The sequence below is a fragment of the Camelus ferus genome, chromosome 9 (genome assembly GCF_009834535.1).
Source record: "Camelus ferus isolate YT-003-E chromosome 9, BCGSAC_Cfer_1.0, whole genome shotgun sequence".
Taxonomy (NCBI): domain Eukaryota; kingdom Metazoa; phylum Chordata; class Mammalia; order Artiodactyla; family Camelidae; genus Camelus; species Camelus ferus.
In genome coordinates this window covers 61,773,090-61,795,203 of record NC_045704.1, presented here as the reverse complement: position 1 = coordinate 61,795,203, position 22,114 = coordinate 61,773,090, and the positions used below count along the sequence as shown (strand labels likewise).

The 22,114-nt window shown below is 39.8% G+C and overlaps 1 protein-coding gene across 4 annotated transcripts; it reads right to left on the bottom strand.

The window, feature by feature from the left end:
- Window positions 1–947: 947 nt before the first annotated feature.
- AMPD1 (adenosine monophosphate deaminase 1) lies at window positions 948–20,808 on the bottom strand. 4 transcript variants are annotated; one of them, XM_006193157.2, is made up of 16 exons: window positions 20,652–20,808; window positions 19,332–19,343; window positions 15,598–15,778; window positions 14,157–14,322; window positions 11,507–11,672; window positions 8,763–8,982; window positions 8,121–8,250; window positions 6,895–7,089; window positions 6,469–6,600; window positions 5,647–5,810; window positions 3,756–3,882; window positions 3,410–3,573; window positions 2,607–2,727; window positions 1,779–1,952; window positions 1,482–1,592; window positions 948–1,127 (listed from the first exon to the last, which is right to left on the bottom strand). In XM_006193157.2, the coding sequence occupies exons 1-16, from the start codon at window positions 20,770–20,772 to the stop codon at window positions 969–971; spliced, it is 2,343 nt and encodes a 780-aa protein (XP_006193219.1). In that variant the 5' UTR covers window positions 20,773–20,808; the 3' UTR covers window positions 948–968. The 4 variants fall into 4 exon arrangements, with proteins under 4 accessions (XP_006193219.1, XP_032342873.1, XP_032342872.1 ...); XM_032486982.1 differs by having other exon boundaries at window positions 969–1,127; window positions 15,594–15,778; window positions 20,652–20,780; XM_032486981.1 differs by lacking the exon at window positions 19,332–19,343 and having other exon boundaries at window positions 969–1,127.
- Window positions 20,809–22,114: the final 1,306 nt, after the last annotated feature.

Genomic DNA, 22,114 nt, shown 5'->3' with positions numbered 1-22,114 from the left:
GCATGCAGGTATTTTTTTTTTCTTTTTCCTATTTGAAATGTCATTACTTTCTGTGATGTTTCACAAAATTCTTTTTTCACATTTGTGAAAAAATTTCCACTCGTGCTGTAACTTCATGTTGTGAACAACTAGAGAGTAGGAATAAAATCTGATACTTTATACCTTTGCTGTCTAGAATAGTACCTGACATTAGATGTTTATCAGTAATTGTTTACCCAATAAGTTGAATGAAGTATCAGCCCAACCACTAGGTGGCACCACAACTGTAGGTGTAGAGAGGTATAATCTGACTACTTGGAATTCCATCTGACATTGAGACCTTGAGTAACTTGCATGTTTCTAAAAAGTTACATGTGTATTTTATTTTGGTAAGTGAAATCATTTAAAACGTACCACTACAGCTGACTATAACTTATTGTCAGTTATATCCTTTCAAGCTAAGAATCTTTTTGTAAGATAAATTCTCTGTATGTATATTAACTCGTAAGTACGGATTTTCTATATTGGTGTACACCTGTTCCATTTTTGTCTAAGAAAGCCACTCTTCAGTTGTATCCTGTCAAAAAGACTTTTCAATGGTCTAAGTGCCTTTAATAAGTTTCATTCTATAAACCAAAAGCCTGCATTCTCCCTATAACAAATTTGCTTGTATTTTTGCCCTGCCTTAATAACTCTTTTGCCTGAAAACCATGGAAATGCTGGAGTCAGACAATGCCACATCTCCAATGCTACCACTCACTAGGTGAATCCTTGTACAGGTTATTAACGTCACTAACCTCAGTTTACTCATCTTCCCTTCAAAATGGAGATAATAATATCTAAAAAGCTGGGCAAAGAATTAAATAATGTCAGTAGAATAATATCTAATGCAATCTTTGGCTTATAGTATGGAATCATTAACTGGTAACTATTATTACTCACACTCTACAATGAAAATCTCACCCATATTATTATTTGGTTTATTTGTTTTATTCTCCTGATTTAATGCCTTCAGCAATTAAATTAAGTTCATAACACCAGGTTTCATAGCGATAGGCCATGCGGATTTGGGCTACATTTGTCTTTCGGATATCATTTCCAATAGGTCCTTCCTCACGGTAATTGGTGCCCAGAAACCTTGCTTTCTCCTACAAGAGAAAAGGAAACAGAATGATTGTTCTCTTTTTACTCTGATATAGAAAACAATTACATCCCCCACAAAGATTCCTTCCTTATGTTAGTTGCAGGCAAAAGGAAAACAATGAACCATTAAAGCACTCATCCAGTGCCTCAATGTGCATGGTCTGCTGAGAAGCCAAGTGTGTTTTATTCCCCTTGCCCAAAAGGCATGGCCAGAGGGAATAATTCTTTCTAGTCCCTGTCCATAGTAACTATATATGATTTGTGAAACAATTTTTCAACTTGTGTTTCCCCAACTAATTTTTCAATATTCAGGTTATCAGTTCTGTACTCAGAAGGACAACCAGCCAAGGACAGTCTACCTCATGAGAAATTCCACACTGCAGAACACTGTTCCTTGCCACTTCACACATATCACAGGTGCTCAGTTTGAAGACTTGTGCAGCAATGGCGTATTCTTCCATCAGGGGCTCCTTGGGTTATTTATTTCAATGAGGTAAAAAAAAAAAAAAAAAAAACAAGGAAGAAAAAGGAATGCATTAAATACACATCCTGCACAAAAAGAATAGTGAAATACTTTGATTTGACTTTAAAATTCTGGGTAGTAAATAACAGTTCAGCAAAGAGTACTTGTATTGCTCAAAATTCCATATGTGTACCTTGGTAAAATGGAATTGCATCGGATCATCTGTAGACAGTGAGATCATCAGACCTTTCTGGAGGAAATCTAGAAAAGGATTTTTGGCATATTCTAGAAATAAGCTGTTGTTGCTCAATGGAGACATAGCGATGGGAATCTGGGCTAAGAAAAACAAGTACTGTAACACAGGACTCTGAAAAGGAAAAGTGAAAAAAAATCTTAAAATGTTGAAAAAGGGATACAAACTAGAAATGTTAAAACCCTATGGTCTGCCTCAAGTTTTAGCTTTCAACAAAATTACCACGTATTCTTTAAACCCCCTTGTAAAGAAGAATAGTTTTAAAATGTAAATACTGTTTAGATTAAATTTATTTGGGATCAATTTTCAGAAGCATTGAGTCACACCTAATTGTTGGAGCTTTAATTGTCTAAGTTAGATGGTCTGTCTCAGGCAGAAGGCCTCACCTTGAAACATTTTTTTTCCTACAAGAAAGTTCTGACTCTCACAAGAGGAATTTTAGAACATGCTATAACAAGAAATCTGGCAAAAACCTATTTAAGGTAAGCCCAGCCACCTCTGAATTATCCCTTGTCAGAGCTCTAAAATGGAAGTCAGGGGATCTGCGTGAACTCATCACCAACTAGCTAGGCCATCTCGAGCAAGTCCCTTTACTTCTCAGGGCCTCTGTAAAATGAACTGTACTAAATAATCTCAAAAATCTTTTTCACTCTACTTTAATTTGATTCCAGTGTTGATAATGACTTGTAACAGAATGATAAGGGAAAAAATTCTATTACTGTAACTCCTATATAAAAGTTAATATTGAAGAGAGAGCCTCCAACTCACCTTTTTTAAATTCAGGCCATGAGAGATGTTATCTGCTGTCATGAATGCTGTCATGAGATGGGTGAGAGCTCCAGCTTCCCCACAGTGAGGTCGGAACAGAAATGTATTCATGCCTCGTTCCCTAGGGAGATGGAACTACTGTAGGAATCACAGGTGACCGACTAGGTCCTGGCAACAACTCTGGGCATAGAGTGACTTACAAGAAAATCCGGCAGAAAAAAATTAACACTTTGAAAGAGAATGGGGCATCCAAAGGATTCAACAAAACTGGCAATTCCAAATCATAACCTTAATTCTTCCTAAGCACAGACTTTTTAAAAGGAGGCAATAGAGGATATGAGGGTATGGAGGAAGGTTAAGATTTGATTACCTGAACAGAAACATCCTCAGTTTCCACCTGAAATTTACCAATATCACTCTATCATCGTTTCTCCTACTCACACTTTAGTGGGGAACTGTTTCCAGAAAATCTCATTATAATATTCCTCTATTTATTCCTTATCCAGATATATCAAGAAGGGTAAAATGTATGGAACTTTATACTAAATTGCATAGTGATAAGTGTAAATTCCTAAACTTCCAAAGAAAAGGAACCGTGAAAGTACTGAAGTTTCCAAAATGTCCATTCCTGCCCCAAAATAGAGAAACCGAACAAAAAATCAAGGGAAGGAAGTTTCTGCTCTGGGCACTTGGAAGCATTCCAGCAATGCAGTGCAGGCCCTGGACCACCTAGGATACCGATGTGGGAGGACAGAGGTGTGTCACAGAGATTCTCCTTCGAGCTCCAGTTCCCGTCTACTTACTTTCTCAGGCTATTGAGCACCATGATGTTCACATACATGTAGTAGGTATAGTAAGTGTAAGATGGATTCTTCTCCATTGTCCACTCCTGGGGCTTGGGGCTCTTGGAAGAGAACATGTGGCCACTGTGTTTGGATTCATCATCCACACTGTCGAAGCCAGTAATCTGTCAAGGAGAGTGAGCTGCGTGATGGGTTCAGTCTGAGCGCAGGGTCCCACCCCTCAAACAAACTTTCAGCTGCCAAAGGCAAGGACCAGATGTCAGAGATAAGCATAGAGAATTAACCATGGCTAGGTAGGAGGGCTGGTTCATGTGTGGCCATAGGAAGGCCTCCGGGTCATGCTTACATGCTTGAGGAAGACACTGAGGTCTGGGTGAGCCTTGGGGTTGATGGTAGCCTCAAACACTGGCATGAAAACATTCTCCAGCATCTTTCCAAAGTGTGGAAGGAAGTTCTTAGATCGGAACACATCACTAGAAGCAAGAATGAAGAGGATTTTGGGGGAAAAGATTTTTGGACTGACTGCTTCTGAGGGAAGCAGAGGACCAAATACCATATGCAGGAAAAATCCTAGCATGTCTATCCTAGGTCCACTCTGGTACCCTCTTCTTGGTTACCCTTAAAAAGGAGTTCAGCTTGGGTTTGGCATAACAGGTAGAAATTTATTGCTGAATCCCATGCCTCCAGCTCTTCTATAAACCCTCTGTGGTAAGAAAACTTAGCCTTCACAGCTAAGTCCAGATAGAGAATGAGGAGTAGAGGAATTGTGTCATAAAAGGTCCAATGACTTGTACTGTGTGTGGTACACAAGATGGTGAGCATGAAACAGTTATCAAGAACACCTCTGAACACCTCTGTAGCCAGGGACAATCTAATAAACTCTTACACAGCACTCAATATATGCCATCCACTCTTCTAAGTGGCCAGAAATATTAGCTGATTTAATCCTCATAGCAACTCAATAAATTAGATGTGGTTATGACCTCATTTTTAAAGACGATGAAACTAAGGCACAGAGAGGTCATGTAACTTGCCTAAGGTCACACAGCTAGTAAGTGGTAGAGACAGGATTCAAGCATAGTCAGTCCAGTTCCAAGGCCCATGCTCCTAAACACCACACTGTACTGCCTCTCTGCCTTCATGATATTAGACAGAAGTTTTACCCCAATCAAAAAGTTACTTTTTTGACTAGAGACAGGATAAAACTCTTGCATTGTCACAGGGCACACAGAACACAGAGGCAGGCGGCCAGACAATTTATAAACACTTAAGTTAGATAAAAGATCAATGATATGAACATCCCTGAGGGCAATGGGTAATTAGCAGATGATAATACCATTGATAAATACTTGTTGATTATGGAGAACTTGCGCACTTGTAGATGAGACAATCGGCAGACAGTGGTAGAGGTTCTGATACAAGAAAGCTACACCTCAGTACAGATGTGCTTGGGAAAGAATGAACTGGACCCAGAGAGGAAGACCAGGAGAAAGAAAATGTATAATAAAATGTATAATAAAATTATTTACAATTGCCAGGATATGGAAGCAACCTAGGTGTCCATCAACAGATGAATGGATAAAGATGTGATTGTGTGTGTGTGTGTGTGTGTGTGTGTGTGTTTATAGACACACAATGGAATAGTACTCAGTCATAAAAAGAATGAAATTTTGCCATTTGCAGCAATACGGAGGGACTTGAAGGGCATTATGCTAGGTGAAATAAGTCAGAGAAATACTGTATGATATCACTTATATGTGGAATCTAAAAAGTACAACAAACTAGTGAATATAACAAGAAAGAAGCAAACTCACAGATACAGAGAACAAAGTAGTAGTTATCAGTGGGGAGAGGAAAGGAGGGAGGGGCAATATAGGGGTGAAGGATTAAGAGGTACAAATAATAAAATGTATACTTAAGTATATAATAAAAAGTTCTTATCCTAGCTAAGTTTTAATCATTCCCAATAAGTTATTTTGTGATCTGCATAAAGTCCTGTTTTAAAAAACAAAACCAAAAAACCTGGTTAGGAAACTAAACTGAAGTGACCTTCCTAACTCCTATCTCTGATCGGGAGTGCTGAACCGAGAGTGGACAAAACCAGGCACCCAGGACTGAGCACTGTTTAACAAAACTTATTTCTGTACAGATGTGCTGCATGTTCCTTGTTTGTGTGGAGGAGGTGAGGCAGGTGGGATGAAGGCAGGCTTTAGGGTTTCCAATGGGCTGGTACATACTAGATCCTGGGGACCTGGATCATCCACGTCATGTTGGGGCAGTGGATGCGGTTTTGGACGAACCAGGTGGAGAGTTTGCTCCACTCATCAGGACTGCGGCCGTAGATTGACAGGCGGGGCTCAGCATGCTGGTACTTGGCGTCCACCAAGTCTGCACCTACCTCCTGCAAAGCCAAGAGAGGAGTCCAAAGCCAGGAATTCCCACAGGTCCCTCAGGGGTCTAAACCTGTGGGGTCTAGGGAGAGGAGAGGGGTACTAAGAAGAACGGAGGAAATGTGAAAGGAAGGCAGAGGAAAACCATCACAGTTAGATTGAGAGGTGAGGGGAATCTAGTTGAGAGAAAAGACTGATAGGATAGAGTGGAGTCTACAGAGGAAAAAAGGCAGACTAAGCATGATGAGATCCCAAGGCACTACTGCAAAAGAAACTCCGCTTTCCACATGTCCCCTGTCTCCCAAACACACACCTCCCAACCCCACATATCATTCCTGCTTCCTGATGCACCCTGAAGATGAGGGTGGATTCTGATCTTGACTCTTCCTGAACTTCCAGTTCCCAAAGCCTGAAAGAGCCTGGTCCTTAATCCCAAATCCATACTGTTAGCTTCTCTATCCTAGGAATCAAGGTCTTTTTAAATTATTACAGTGGATGTTTCAGAAGAAATGATCATATTCATCTGTGTGGCTCTTGACTCCAAGGATAGCACTTTCCTATTTCCCTCCCCTCCCCTCCCCTTCTGTCCTTCCTTCCTTTCTTCCCTCTCTTCCTCCCCTTCCTTAAGAACCAGGCCAGGTACCATAGATCTGATTGGTTCCTCCTCACCTTGATGATAGTGGCAAAATATTCCCCATTAATGTAATTGTCTGTCTTCAGGTAGAGATCCCGTAGCTCACTTGCTCCTACAGGATTGTATTTGTCGTTGAACTTATCAAAACGCTGGAAAGTCTGACGTCCCTGCATCAGGAAACAGGATCACAAGTCTATAATTATCAGAGCTGCTTGGACACAGAGAGTCAGGGAATGGCCTTGAGGAATGGGGGCCTGGTAGCAGGGGAAGGGGTTGGGTTCCAAGAATGGAACCCAGCACCAGTGACAATGAAAGAACTCCCCAAATTGTCTGTGGGTGCTTTGAGTCGGCATGGTGCTTACCAACATGGTTAAGAGGGCTCTGCGAAGGGAGAGTTTGTAGGAGAAAGACATGTGGGGTTCTGAGTATCAGATAAAACTGACATTATCTTTTCAACCTACAGCATGAACATCCAGAGAATCCACAGTCAGGTCATAGGGATGCATTTTTAATTTAGCAAAAAGTTCCTTTAGGGTCAGCTTTTTCTCCTTGGTACTGCAGACCACTCTGTCAGCATCAATTTGGTAAGATTTCTTAATAAAGCGCAGCAGGTGTTTCTGGTTCATGCAAGCAGCTGCATGGATGTGGGTGTCCACCTGTGTGTACATTCAGAAAGAGAGAAACCAGCAATCAGCCTTAGTTATGCTGCTCTGTTAGAGGCTACAGTGCCTGCAAATCCCACTGTGATGGGAGAAAGGAGTAAATGACAGGGTGTGACCTGACAGCTGGGGGAGGTGGCCCAGCAGAAAAGAACCCACAGCACTTTTTTGTACTCTTGCCAGATGTGAAAGTTTAGGCTGGATGCAATAATATGCCTGTGTCTCTTGGATATCTATACATCCAGTTTACTTCCTACATTTAATCCACACAAAATTTGGGGGGACAATTCTCCACTCCTGAGACGCAACTGAAGTGAAGCAGCTACCACAGATTTCTGCCCCAAAGGGAGAAAGGATCGAAATGATGAAGGCATGGCACAGCAATGGTACTTACGAGTTAGATGTTCTTATAATTATAATTTTCTAAGAGGAAGTTCTGATAGATTAATTAGTTTGCCCAAGGTTATACAAGTGGCTAAGCCAGGATTTGGTCCTGAATCTCTGCTCCCACTTCCTTGCAGTCACTTAAATGGTCAGAACACATCTTGAAAGTGTTTCTAGTTGAATAGTTTTCCACAACCATTAGCTCGTTTGATATTCACAATCCTCTTGTGAGCTAGACTGAGCAGATCATTTCCCCAGTTTTACAAATGAGGAAACTGAAACTCAGAAATATTTAATCACTTCCCCCAATGTCTTAGAGGCAGGAAGTAGAAGAAAAGGGACTAGAATGAAGATCTTCTAAATCCTAGAACAGTGGTTTTTACGGTTTAATTTGTTTTTGCTATTTTTGTCGTTCATGATAACTATAATTTTAGGTCAAGAATGAGATATACCTTTCTATGTGGAAAACAGTAGAAATGGCATTCTAATCTTTTAGACATAATCTATCTGCTTTCACTAAAATTGCACTGAACCTGCAGAAGTCTTACATTAATCGGAAAAACAGTACTTTTCTTGTCCTCTCAAGAAATCACTGGGTTAACGTTTTTGTCCGGGAATGACCTCCGAGCAGAGACTATGTTTACCTTCCTGCAGTTGTAAAAATCCCGGTGGGGGTTGTTCTTCAGCTCCTTCAACTCGTCCATCTCGTTGAGCATCTGATGGACCTGGAACTTGGAGGAGAGGAACTTCAGGCGCCGGTGGGTATAGGTCTTACTGTGAAAAATTAAATCACATTCTAAAAAAATTCCAGACATTTAAGGAAAACAGTCACAATTACAAAACCATCAGGAAACAATTATGTGTTTCAAAATGAACAAACGTTTTGGCTTCCTCTGCAGTTAATTTAATTTGAAAAATATTGGGCTGCAAGGGCTTAATCTCTTCATCAAAGTTGGACACAATAATGAGGGAGGGTTTGGGAAGGCATTTAAACATCAGAGAGACAGTGCCACTCAAGGTTACGGACCCTGGCTTTGGAATTGGCAGATTTGGGCTTGAATCCTGGCTTAGCCACCTGCGTGACTTTCTTTAACTTGACAAAGTCTCAGCTTATAAATCTGGAATTATAAAAATACCCACCCCATATACGATTATAAGGAGTCAAAGAAATAATGTACATGAAGCGTTTAACAGGGTGTTTGAACACAGCAAGCACTTAATAAACACTTATTTAAACACTTATTAGGAGTAGTAATAGCAGCAGTAGTGTAGGTCTTAACACTTACACAGGTCCTTGGGCAATTAAAGCAAGTAAAAAATTCATATCATCTAAGAAGGTGTCCAGATTTGGGTAAGGAAGCGGCTTAGGCTCATCTTTGCTGGCGGCTTCTTCATTCGGGTAGACGTAAACCACACCGTCCTTCATTTTGAGGTGATAACCCAGGTTTTCCAGGAGGTTATCTGTTCGGAAGGGGTCTTCTCCCTTCTTCACGGGAGGGGTAAAGACTTTTTCGACGACACACACAGTAATATATCAGCACATACGATGAATGATCACATAAAAATAACCAAAATTAAACACTGTAAGATCTCGTTTGTTTGGAATTCTGTACAATGTAAGTTGTAACTATCCAGAGCTAAGCTGAAGTTTATTTTTACAGTTTTTCAAAGGTGACCAAACTGGTAGCATAAAATAACTATAATATTTCATCTAGGATAAGAATGATTTTCAAGTTCTTTAGAAGTGCTCTTTATCTAATTGCTATACTACTTACAAATAATTTTAATTATTTAATAAATTTGGTTATCAAAGACTTCCTGTTTGGAGCCTTATATTAACTTATGAGGTAATTGCATAGAAAAAAAAGTAAAACTACAGTTAAGAAGTAAACCAACCTTCTCTATTAGTCTTAATTTATAGTGGTTTTTTTTGTTTTGTTTTGTTTTGTTTGTTTGTTTTTTAACGGAGGTACTGGGGATTGAACCCAGGACCTCATGCATGCTAAGTATGCGTTCTACCACGGAGGTATTCCTCTCCCCATCTAGAAGTTATTTTTTTAACAGACAATTTTTTTTTAAAGCAGTTTTAGGTTCAGAGCAAAATTGAGCACCAAGTGCAGAATTCTCTATGCGTCTATACACACACATGCACAGCCTTCCCGCCATCAACCAGAGTGGTACATTTGTTACAACTAATGAACCTACATAGACACATCATTATCATCCAAAGTCCATAGTTTCTATTGGGGTTCACTCTTGGTGGTGTGCATTCTATGAGTTTTGACAAGTATATAATGACATGTACCCACCATCATGATATCATACAGAATAGTCTCACTGCCCTAACATCCTCTGTGCTCCACCTAGAGTGGTTTTAATATAAATGGGAATATAAAATAAATTCCTATTGTAAGAATTGTAATTCCTATTGTAATTATCTTTCCCTACCTTCTAAAGCACATACAATTTTTGCGAAAGGATTGAAGAAGGGATAATGTAGACAAAGGTCCCTTTCTTTCCACTGCTTACAATTTCAATCTCAGAAGGCCAAGAACAAATTCCACCCAGTCACAGTTTTTTAAGCCCTCCTTTTATTTTCAACAAGTATGTGCCCAAGGCATCAGAAAAATCTCCTGTTTGCAAATGATGACTACAACAGCCAGAGTGAGAAAAATAATATAGAAAGAGAGTTTGCACACATTTTCATCCAAAACTGAGAGGTAAAGGAAAAGAGTGAAACAATATATTGCTATGTCAAATAACAGCTTTTGAGTCCCTATTCTTAAATATACTAGAGAGATAAAGTATAATTTAGAAGAAACAAAGGCAGGACAAACACCCTAAATGTCAACATTATAGAAGATAAACAAACCAATTTTATAAGTTATCAAACTGAATACATGTTTAATATGATTTTAATATTAAAAGGAAATAGAGGAAGTTTTAGAACTGGAAATCTTCAACAACATAACAATTAGGTCTTTCAGAGACCTTAAATATTTGCCTTCCCTGAAATTTCAATCCTAGAAGTATAATCCCAAAGATATAAAGAAACTGCACAAAGATGTTTACATAAAGATGCTCACTGTAGCCTTGTTGGAAATAAATTTTTATAAGTCAGAAATATAAATGCCTAAAAATAGGAATTGGTTATATGAATTATGATACAATAACACAATAGTAATCTGTGAAATTATTAAAATCTGATTCTTTTTAAATATGTACTTGACTTTATACAAGCAAAGTAAAAAGTGAGATACATAAGTAAAGTGCTTTGGAAAGTCAAAACATGTAGTTTACTTTTATCTGGAGGTCCGTGGAAGGCAGGAAATGATAATGTTTGGGCTGCGCCTTGAAGGGTGAGATTGGACCTGGACATCTGCGCATACAGTGAAAAAGTGAAGGGAAGGGCAGTATGGCATAGGGAACGGCATGGCAACAGTACAGGGACAGGAATGTGCTGAGCCAAATGCAGAACAGGATACACTTCCAATCAGAAAAAAAGAGTTCAAAGGTAAAGGAGCTCAGTTTAAAAACAGAAAGAGTGTACAAGTCCAAAAATAAACACATAGTAGATAAATAAATCATAATTAGGAGGCCAGATGGTGGTAGGCCTTGAATGCCAGGTTACAGATTGCACTTAATTTTGTAGGTAATTGGGGAGCAGTTGAAGGATTTGTCGGGAGAAGGAGGTGCTCAGCTCCATGTTATAATAACTGGCACCAAAGTGAGGATGAACCGAAAGGGAGTGAGGTTAGAATTTAACAGAGTAGTTAGGAAGCTATTGTAATAATCTGGATGAGGAGAAATATAGGCCTAAATTAGGATTTGGGGAATGGTGAAGAGAGGAGGTTTGAGAGATATTGTACAGGCTGAACCCAGCGAAAGGACACGTGGACAGGAGAGAGAATGAAGCCGAAGATGACCATGATATTATAAAACTGGGTTACTTATAATCATGGGGCACACTTAATAATTAGTAGTTGAACCTAAAGCTATATTCCAGATATTATAAACAAAAATGACTTACCCGGATAGAAGCTCTCGTTTGCCACCCAAGCCACTCCCTCAATGTTCCTCAAGTACTTGGAAGGGGTTTTAGGAAACCTCTGAAACGACTTCTGCATATACTTCTCCCGTATGCACAATGCCCGGTAAAGACCTTTGCAGACCATTTCAAAGTCTTCTACTGTAACCTGTCAAGAAAATTCGAGTTTCAGAGTTGTTCCTACAAAAATTCGAGAAGGAGGTAAAGCTTGTCTGGGCACCTCCCAGCTCTTCTGGGCGTCGCAGCCCCTGCTGAGTCTCCCCAACCCACAGAGGGGCTTCCCACTTGACACGGGCCCTGGGTCTCCTCCCAGGAGCAAGTCCTGGAGTTTTTCTGTCTTCTATTTCTGCCAGAATGAATCTGTCCTACAAGTCTTTCCTTACAGTCCTGTGTTTGTTTTTGGTTTTTGCTAGATAGCAGTGATTGTCTAATAAATACGATTAAGAGAACCCATTGTAACATGGAAAATATTGCTTCCAGGTAACACAAGGATATTTTAAGTATGGGCTTCTGAAGACAGTATCTCAACTGAAAGACAATGCTGCTCTGATTTGAGAAGTCAAACCACCTGCTGGTCAGTGAGGGAAACACTGGGGGACGAATAAGCTGTCACACATCCCTGAAGCCCTTTCAGTCATGCACTGCCCTCTGTAGCTGTCGAGAAGCCATTCTTTGGGATGGTTTTGATGAGAACTTTATCTGTGACTAAAATCAGAGAGGTTCTAGAGTAAAATTTTCTTAGAATTGCTGGAAATTTTCTAAACTGGTCCATTTCCCTTGTCCCATCCCAGCATCCTGGCTGGGCCTGGCATGCCCAGGCAGTTGTCACTTGAAATCACTGAATGCTCATCATTGGAGTCCAAAGACCTTCTGGGACCAATGTAAGCTTGTTCCCAGTGGCTGGAGGTCCAGATATCGATCCTAATCAGCTGGACTCTTTTTAAAGACCTGCTGGTCTTGGCCAAGAGAGTCTGGCACAGGCGCTAGCCTGAGGGCCTGCGTCCAACTGCTTGCTTGTGCCTTTTCCACCTAATGGGCCACCCGTCTATCAGCTCCTCCAGGACAAGAGCTGGATCTTATTCACCTTCATGTGCTCAGCACTCAGCACACTATGCCTGGCACAGAGTAGGTGCTCAGTAAGGACTGATTAAATTGAATCAGTTGTTTATCAGGGATAATTCCCCCTTTACCTCTCTGTTCAGTTACAAGGGGTTCATTGATTCGGGATTGATTCGGGTACAGACTGCAACCAGGTGGAATGTTATTCAGCAGCTCGGCCACATTCAGTCAACAGATGTGGCAACATACTTGGTTCTTCAAAGACTCCAGGCCAAGTTTTCAGGTACCCTCCAGCCTTCATAGGAGGAGAAGCTACTCCCTGACGTCTGTGAACTTTGTCTTTCCTCTCATCTTCTTTCTTTTTATTCCTGTTTTCATTTCCACCAAGCACATAGGTATCAAGTTTGTCTCCTAACACTTGTGGGATTTTTTTGAACTCTGGACTTCTCCAAAATTTGTTTTTTATGTTGTTATTAAACATTTCATTTCAGTTATTTAGTATCTAACCCCCCTGCCATTTGTAGAGCACTGTTATCACACAGAAAATGAAATGAACAAATGCTCATTTCACTGCTCTGTCACTTTTCTTTTGGTGGGGGGAAGTAATTAGGTTTATTTACTTATTTAATTTTTTTTAAATGGAGGTACTGGGGATTGAACTCAGGACTTTGTGCATGCTAAGCATGTGCTCTACCACCTGAGCTATACCCTCCCCCGGCTACTCTGTCAGTTTTAAATATCTTAGGACTGACCTTAAGTGGGTTGGTTACATGAGAAGGGGGCTTAGGACTGGTCGTAAAAACTATATTTGGAGCATAGACTGATGGCTAAACAGCAGTTTCAACAATATGATGCTGATTTTGCAAGTCCATGTGTCAGAGATTTATTAATTGACCAACTGTTCTGGATAAGACAAGCAGGTCAAGTTGTTTGCAACATGAGTTTACTATCTGTATGTCATCCTAGAGTCTGTTCCAAGCAGTAATCTACTGTGAAAGCATCTGCAGTGAAATTGGAGAGGACAGTGGGTGGGAAAACAGTAGCCCATTTGAATGTTCTAACCTCTCATCTTTTCTCTGGCCTCTCCATTCTTCTCTTCTCCCTCTCTTTCTCCTGATCTGTTTTCTCCAATTGGTTTACATTACCTACAGCCCTTCTCTCTATTCTAGGTCTTCTCTGGGTCCATCTTTCACCAAGAGCCCCCTCCCTGTGTCCCCCTGTGCCTCCCTGATCCTGCTCTACGATGCCCTCAGTGAGGCTAGTCCACCTGCTTACTCTCTCCGGTTCTTTTGCCAAAACCTGTCCACTGTATTCTGTAACACATACACCACATTCTACTGCACATTCTCATGTGCAAGCAAATGAGACAAAGGAGGAGAAATTATGTAGGGTGATAAAAGCAAAACAGAAATATAAGTCAAAGCATATTGGTATTGAAATGCAATAATGAAGTACAACAAAGGGCAGGTGAGTTAGCAGCTTCCTCAAAAGGGCAGGGAGGAGGAGAAGAAGCTGAAACAATCAAGCTGAGTATCTTCCAGCAGCTACATCTGAGGGGCAAGGAGCAACTCACCCCAGAGGCATAATCGCCAGTGATCTGCACTCGCTGAAAATCAGGCACGGTCTGGTAGGTGGGAGACGAAGAAATGTATTCATCAATGCGGGACAACTGGGTGGAAGTTGTTTCACTTTGTGGAACAGACAAACTAACAGTCTTCCGTCCAAAGAAACGCTTTTTTCTGGGTTTGAAATGGAAACATAAAGAGATTTAACTTTATCTTCACTGGGAGTTTCATTGTGATAAATTGATGTTTCACTATAAAATTTCATTTTCAGGACAAACATCAAATGTGGGCTGAGTGTCAGAAACAGGATCCAACCAAATGGGAGGAGGTATCATGCTGTAGTGTTCCCTTCTTCCCTGTAGACCTTGGAAAAGTGGACTTAGGGAACATACTAGCAGACTTTCAGCGTGACACTGTTCTTCCCAGGAGGTCCACTCCTAACAGAACAGGCAGCCTGGGCACCGCAGTAAGCACAGGGGATGTCAGTTACTACCGGTGTCATTTAGTGCATGTTCCTTAATTTCTGTGAGCTTCTGTCTCTCTATCTGAAAAAAATGGTGTAATAACGTCTACCATATAGGATTTCTGTGAGATGTAATGCATATAAAATGCTTAGCACAGTACCTGGAACTCATAAGTTGTTTCATCTATATTATGTCCTCAAATCAACAAGTATTCATTAAGTTTCTACTTTGACCCAAGCCCTATATTAGGTCATATGGGGGATGCCAAAGAATGTTGATTGTTGGTCTTTCCTTAAAGATATAAAGCCAAAAGAAGGACAGCAGAATGATCTTTTCCCCATGAAGCTGGTGATGGGAGGGGAGGCCCGTGGGGAGGGTGTTCCAAGTAAGTGGTCTGTAATAGGTCTGAGGACTAAACTGTGGCACGTAGTGACAGGTGGTGAATGAGTACTAGAGTAGCTCAAATAAGGGAAAATAAACAGACTGTGGAGGGGGATCTGTTCAGGGAAAGAGGGAATTGTGCATCATAGGCATAGGATGGACAGGGCATGAGGGCAGAAATGGAGGATGGTATCCCCGAGGCCTGGAGGAGGTCAGACTGGCTAGAGGACAGGATTCATATCAGGGAGCACACGCTAAGGCTGGTTAAAGACAGAGTCCGAAGACGAGGCTCTGGTTTCCAAACCTGTAGTGTGGAGACTGAGTGTGTGCAGGGCAGCCATCAGCCCACTTTGGTTTGGAACCATCACGTGGTAGATCATGCCTCCTGCTTGGGTGGATGGGGAGGCTTCAGCTAAAGGGAGATGCGGATGAAGGTAGGAAGGCCACTGTTTCCTTCTTTCTTAGAGTACACAGTGTGAGTGTTTGGGGGGCTGGTGGGATTTTTAACTCTGGCAAAGTTTTTCCTCTAAGTTGAACCATCATTCAAACAAATTTCCCTTCCTTGTGTCCCAGTGTACTAAGCTGTGCCCCTTCCGCCACTTACCTCCTGCCTTCTGTGGAGGTGGACTGAGCCTCCAAATGGAGCATGTGTGCTTGCATCTCATGATGAAAAATTGGACAGATCTCATCCACGTCAAACGGGGAAATCTCATGACGGCCTCCCTCATCTTTGACTTCAGAGGCAAACACCTTTTCAGCAAAGCTACGCATTTCAGCATCAATCTCTAAAAGAGGGTTTCACGTATTATTATTGAAGCACTTTCTCGGAAGTCATCCGAGAGTGTCTGCTATGTGTAAGGCATGATGCTAAGGACTGTCCTGGGTACGTGGCTCCCCTGCTCTCTGGCCAGCTTCCCAAAAGCATGAGAGAGCTTAATGCCTGCTCTGTCTTCAGTGGGTTTCTGTGTGGGTAGTTTGGAAATCCATTCTTAGAAACACAGGTCAGATTCTTACAGCACATTTAGGAGGATCCTAAAGATGGGATTGGGCTCTTGTAGGACCAGCACTTAACATAAGATCACTTGTTTCTGGCAGGGCTAAGTATGATTTCATTGTAATCATGCAGCACGGTCCTTCGCATTAGGTTGGTGGAGTTTTTCTGATGGTTTTAAAGATGTGGATAAGGTTATTGGTCCTTGGCATTTTTCTTCCTAAAGAGAGCCAGCGATCTAAGTAGTTCTGAGAAATAAATGTGTACGTAAGGAAGGGCCTTTCTTCTTCATAAGACGGATATTGTGTTTCTGTCACACATCACAACCTCGTTTTTTTCAAATCCTGACAACTTGGTGACATGCTGGCGGGTAGGGAAAGGGATCACTAAAATTTACTGCCTAGTGTTGGGCGTCTCATTTCTCGCAGACATGTGGCCTTCCAGAATGAATGACCCTTGGAAAGCCAATCTCATTTTTACATGCCTTAATTTTCCCATTATTAAAACAGGTGGAGGGGTTACTTTGAGCTTGGTAATGAACAACGTCAAGACCCTCAGGATATAAGAGAACCAATTTTATCATATAGAGTGGTGATGGCCATCAAGTATCTGCCTTTCTATTAAGTTTCATTGTATTTTCCAGATACCCAATTATTTCCATCTGAATAGTCTTTGCCTCTAATACTTCTAAAAATCTCTTGGTATTTCCAGAAAGGAGCAGGTAAGCAAATAATGAGAATGGCAAACAGCTAGATATTTCGAGCAACAGTAGAAGACAGAAACATTCTTCACATGATGAAAAAGCAAACTGCATGCAGAAAGAGGTTTCCCCACTCCTGCCCCCATCAATGTCTATACAGATCTCCAAAACAGCACATTCTCAATTATAAGTGTAAGTATAATGTGTTCACGTACTGTTCTGTACTTACTAACTCCTTCACCTTCCTCTGTTTCAATTTCCTTATCTATAAAGTGGGAATACTATTACCCACCAAACCTCATTCACTATGCTATTGTGACATCCAGTGAGATAATGTATGTGGAAATGCTTTTTTAAAGCAATTTTTAAAGGTAAATAAAACACCAGATTAAATTGAATGATATAATTTGGTAGCACTGATCAGACAGATATTTGGTATTTGGGGTTAGCATTGGGCTATTAAAGAAATGATAAATGCTATGATTTAACATATGTTGGAAATGATAGTAAATGATACATTGGAAATTTTAAACCATATGGCTGAAGCAGACATTGGAAATGATAGTAATTGACTCCTAACTTCATCAACACTAACAGTCAGGTCAGCCAGTTTTTAAACCTGGCTCATCACAGCAGAGTAACAGAGAAGCCCACTGTGTTGGCTGAACTTCATGCATCTATTTGTCTCACTGGACTCAAGCACTTCCTGAAACTAAAAAGCATTTTTGGATGCTATGCCTAGTTTTTTGGCAAGCACCATGATCCACGAAGGAACAAACAAAACATGAAGTAGGTACATCTATCTGATGGCCTGAGAATGCCTCCCCGCCCTGCCGCTGACTGCTCCCTAGAAATAGTGTCATTTCTCCCTGAACACCATAAGAAAGCACATGCACCCCCAGGATGAATGACAAGCAGAAGTTAACAGAGGCTTCATGCACCATAAAGAGCAAATGGAAATAGGCCAGTTGGTTATGATGATAAGGAGGAGGAGGAGGATGAAGGTGATGATGCAGGTGGCTTGTCATGATGGGTCTGTAGCAATGCTGTTAGAGGCCTCAGGAAGGATAGTCTGGAAATAGAGTTCCAGGAACCAAATCCTACTTGCTTGAGATCTGGCTCTTCTAAAACAAGCAGTCATCATCTGGGACTGCACATATCTATTTGTTTCATAATTTAAACATTATTATTTTCACTAAGGTTGTATCTCCCTAAACCACTATAGACAGTTGAAAACTCTGCTCTCAAGAAGTAGTTTACATTATGACCAAAAATTATATGGTTGATATTTTATTCCACTGAATCAACCGGTTGTTCTGACTTCATGTAACCACAGCTGAAGTTTGATTCTGAATTCAAGAGCTCTGCCTTTCGAAATACTTCAAGGAGTAGTGGCGATGAGGGCAAGGAAAAAGTGAAACCAATATATCAAAAGTTGAGTAGATAAAATTTGGTGACAACCTGAATTCATGGAGTAAAGGACAGATGATTCCTTTGGCTTTATATAGATAATTGTTGAGTTCTTTTTTTTTTTTTTTTTGAGCATGCTTGGGATAGTGGAAAACTGAGTGGCAATGTCTTGAGATTAGGACATCCATATTTAGACGGAGAATAGACAAGAGAACAGAAAGAAGTAGAGTGGTGAAGCATAAAGAACACTGGACTAGGACTGAGAAGCGTCTGTGACAGCAGGGTGGCCTTGGGCAAACCATACAGTCACTAGAAACCTCAGTGTCCATCATCATAACAGGGGGATGTTAATAATAATAATGTCAACTTCAGAGAATGGTTATAAAGATTAGGCAAGAAAGACTTTAAAAACTTCACAGTACTGGAGGGAGGGTATAGCTCAAGTGGTAGAGCCCATGCTTAGCATGCACAAGGTCCTGGGTTCAATTCCCACTACCTTCTCTAAAACAAAAATAAAATAAATAAACCTAATTACACCCCTCCGAAATAAAAACAAAAATAAATTTAAAATAAAAACAAAAAAACTTCACAGTACTATCCAGAAGTTGGGGGTGATTATTATTAACCCAGGAAGGGCAAGGCTCTTGAGAAGAGGAATATCATGCTTGCTTCTTCATCCAACAGATCCAGAAAAGCATGCTTATTTCTCAGCAGTGTTTTCTTAATGTGTAGGAAAGACAGGTTGTAGGCCTCTCATCTGCCGCATCTCATCTCTAGAGGAGCTCAGGGGCACTTTGGTTACTACCAGTCAGTGAAAGGACCCTGATTTGAGATGGAAGGAAACATACATAAAAAGTTACAATTTTATCAAAAACGGGGTTTTATTTTATCAAAAATTCATGATGAAATTTTTTGCATTGGAGTTGAGGGTTTACTAAGGCAAGACTCAATAGAGCCCCTTGGCTAATGTCCAAAGGAGAAGATTATTCAATTTCAAATGAATGCCCCATGAGGTTCTCTTTAAAAAGCTGACTTTCTCTTTTGGAGTCAGGAAAATACAAGAGTTCATTTGCTATGCTATGGGAGATCTATAGTCATTATAAATTTTTGTTGGCTTTCAGTGCTATCATTTAATAAACACTGCTGAAAAATACCCATGTTTCTGAATTAAAGAATAATATCTTTTTAAAATGGATACTGTGGCAAATGGCAGGAAAAAATAGTCCAAAATACTCACGTTTTTCTTCAGCTGTATGAAGTAAAATAGAACAAGGTAAAATATATGAACAACTTTCAGAAATCATAGTGGCTTTAATCAGTGCTTTGGAATAGAAATACGTAGATTGGTACAAGGAAGGAGTGTGGTGGAATGTGTTATTATAGCTCATTCTTCCATTTTTCTACAATTTGCTGCCATTAGAAAATCCTGGGAATAGTCATTGTACATCTCTTCTTTTTCTTTTTCTTTCTAATTCATCTCTTTACATTTAAGTTTATAATCTTAAAGAGGTACTGTTTGTAAAATGTGATTTTTAAAAAACCTGATCAAGGAGTGATGGAAATTCTCACACAATGCTGGTAGCAGGTAAACTAAGACAGCTCACTTGGTAAACAATGGAGCAACATCTACTAAACAGCCATTTCTAAAAATCTAGTCTATTGAGATAATCCTGAAATATGGAAAAAGCTTTAGGTGTGAATATTACTGTTGAGCCTACTTATACTTAAAAAAAAAAGAATCTAAGGGATTGGTAAAGAAAATTGGAATATTATACAGCCATTCAAAATGATGTCTTGGAAGTACCATGGTAATAATTAAGTTATAATGTTAAGCAAAAAAATAAATAAATAAAGACAGAAGATAAAGTGACATGTATAATATAATCATAACTGTTTTTTTTTTAATTCTTTAAATTTGCAAAGAAAATAGTTTGAAAGAAAAACACTAACATGTTAAAAGTGTTATCTTTGGATGACGAAACTGTAGCGTTTTTTTTTTTTATTACTTTCCTAAATTTCCCAGTTTCTCTAAATGAGTGTTTATTACTTTTATTTTTCAGTGAAATTTCTCTCTTTTTATCTCACATGAAACATGTGTTACTTTTATAGTAAAAAAGACTTATCACATTATTTTAGAAATTACTCTGTGTACAAACCTGGATTGTGAACCATCAGAATACATAGATTGGGTTAATATTCCATTATGCTCATGATTTTCAGCTAAGAATATAGCTTAAGAAATTACATAGGACCCTTCTCAGAAGTGTGGCAGCACAGATTTAATTTTGACTAGCAGAGTAGGTATTAAATACCTCACACATTTTTCTACTGGGATCTTCAAGGATGCACCACATGATAAAGTTTTAGAAGATTACCTTCCTCCTAAAACTAAAAACAAACAAAAAAACCCTGGAAACCTTGTCTTGTCTCTTCCTGAAATGTATTAATTAAAACTATTATGAACCCTAAATAAAGGATTCCCAGAGCTGACATGATACTTACAGGAATGATTGCATATTAAAAGAATTGAACTCTTCAAACACTTTTGCACACCTACCTGGAAGTTTCAACAGAGGCATTGTGCTGGAATCCTTGATTCTAGGGTAGCACAGTAGAAAGGAAGAGACAGGAGACTGTGGGGATGACTGACTGACAGTATAAAATACGCTGACATTCATTTTATTATTTTGCTTTGCCCCTGTAATTTGACCCTTCACTGCTAAAAGAAGTGAGATGAGCTTTAGACCTATTTATAGCTTCAGGCATTGACAGTGAAAAACAGGTGAAGCCTTCAGTGTTTACCCTGGGACTTTAGACAAGATATCTGTGCTAGGCCAGGAATTGCATTTCAATACTCTAATTCTCTCTGTGGGTTGGATTCTCTTCAAGTGTAATTTTCTTGTATGACTTGAACACTGATGATAATTTTCCACCCTAATGAAATATAATAAAGTCCTCCAGGCTTGTGGAAAGTCAGGGTCCTCAGGATTTTAGTCATGAGAACAGTCCTGTGGTTGGTGAATATGCTGGTACAGTCATCAGGCTCTCAACACACACAAACACACACACACACACACACACACACATTTTCATAAGAAATATCCCTGACTTAGCAGAAATTCACCAGACAGAATTTATTTAATCACTTAAGTCGTAAATTTACTTCAAATCTTATAGAAACACAACTGCTGTCTTGACTGCTCAGGTACCCTCACTCTGCATACTGTTATAAAAAGAATATCTTTCTTATGTATAACATTTGATAGTATGTTAAGCACTTTCCAAACATTATCTATTTGATCCTACTTATAATTCTATAAGGCAAGGAGTACATTACCCTTGCTTCCCAAATGAAAAAACTGGGGCTCTAAGAAGAGTGTCTTGCCCAAAGACATTCTGCTCATTAATGCAAAGCCAACACTCTCTGGACCAAAATTTCATGCTCCTTCCATAACAACAGAGAGTCCTGGTTATGGCTAAGTACAGGAAGACCATGTTTTATTGTGCTTCACTTTATTACACTCTACAGGCATCGTGTTTTTTACAAATTGAAAATTTGTGGCAACCTGCATTGAGTAAGTCTGCTGGCACCATTTTCCCAACAGCATTTGCTCACTTTGTGTCTTTGTGTCACATTTTGGTAATTCTTGCAATATTTCAAAAATTTTCATCATTATTATATTTGTTATGGTGATCTGTGATCAGTGATCTTTGATGTTGCTATTGTAACTGCTTTGGGACACCACAGACTGTGCCCACAGAAGACAATGAACTTATTCAACAAGTGATGTTGAATTATGTGTTCTGACTGCTCCACTGACTGGCTGTTCCCTGCCTTTCCCCCTCTCCTCAGGCCTCCTTATTCCCTGTAACCAACTATATTGAATTTAAGCCAGTCAATAACCTTACAATGGCCTCGAAGTAATCAAGTGAAAAGAAGAGTCAGGAAAAAAAAGACTCTTTTCAAAATATTAGTGCCCGACTAACAATGCTCCTGCTCACCCAAGAGCTGTAATGGAG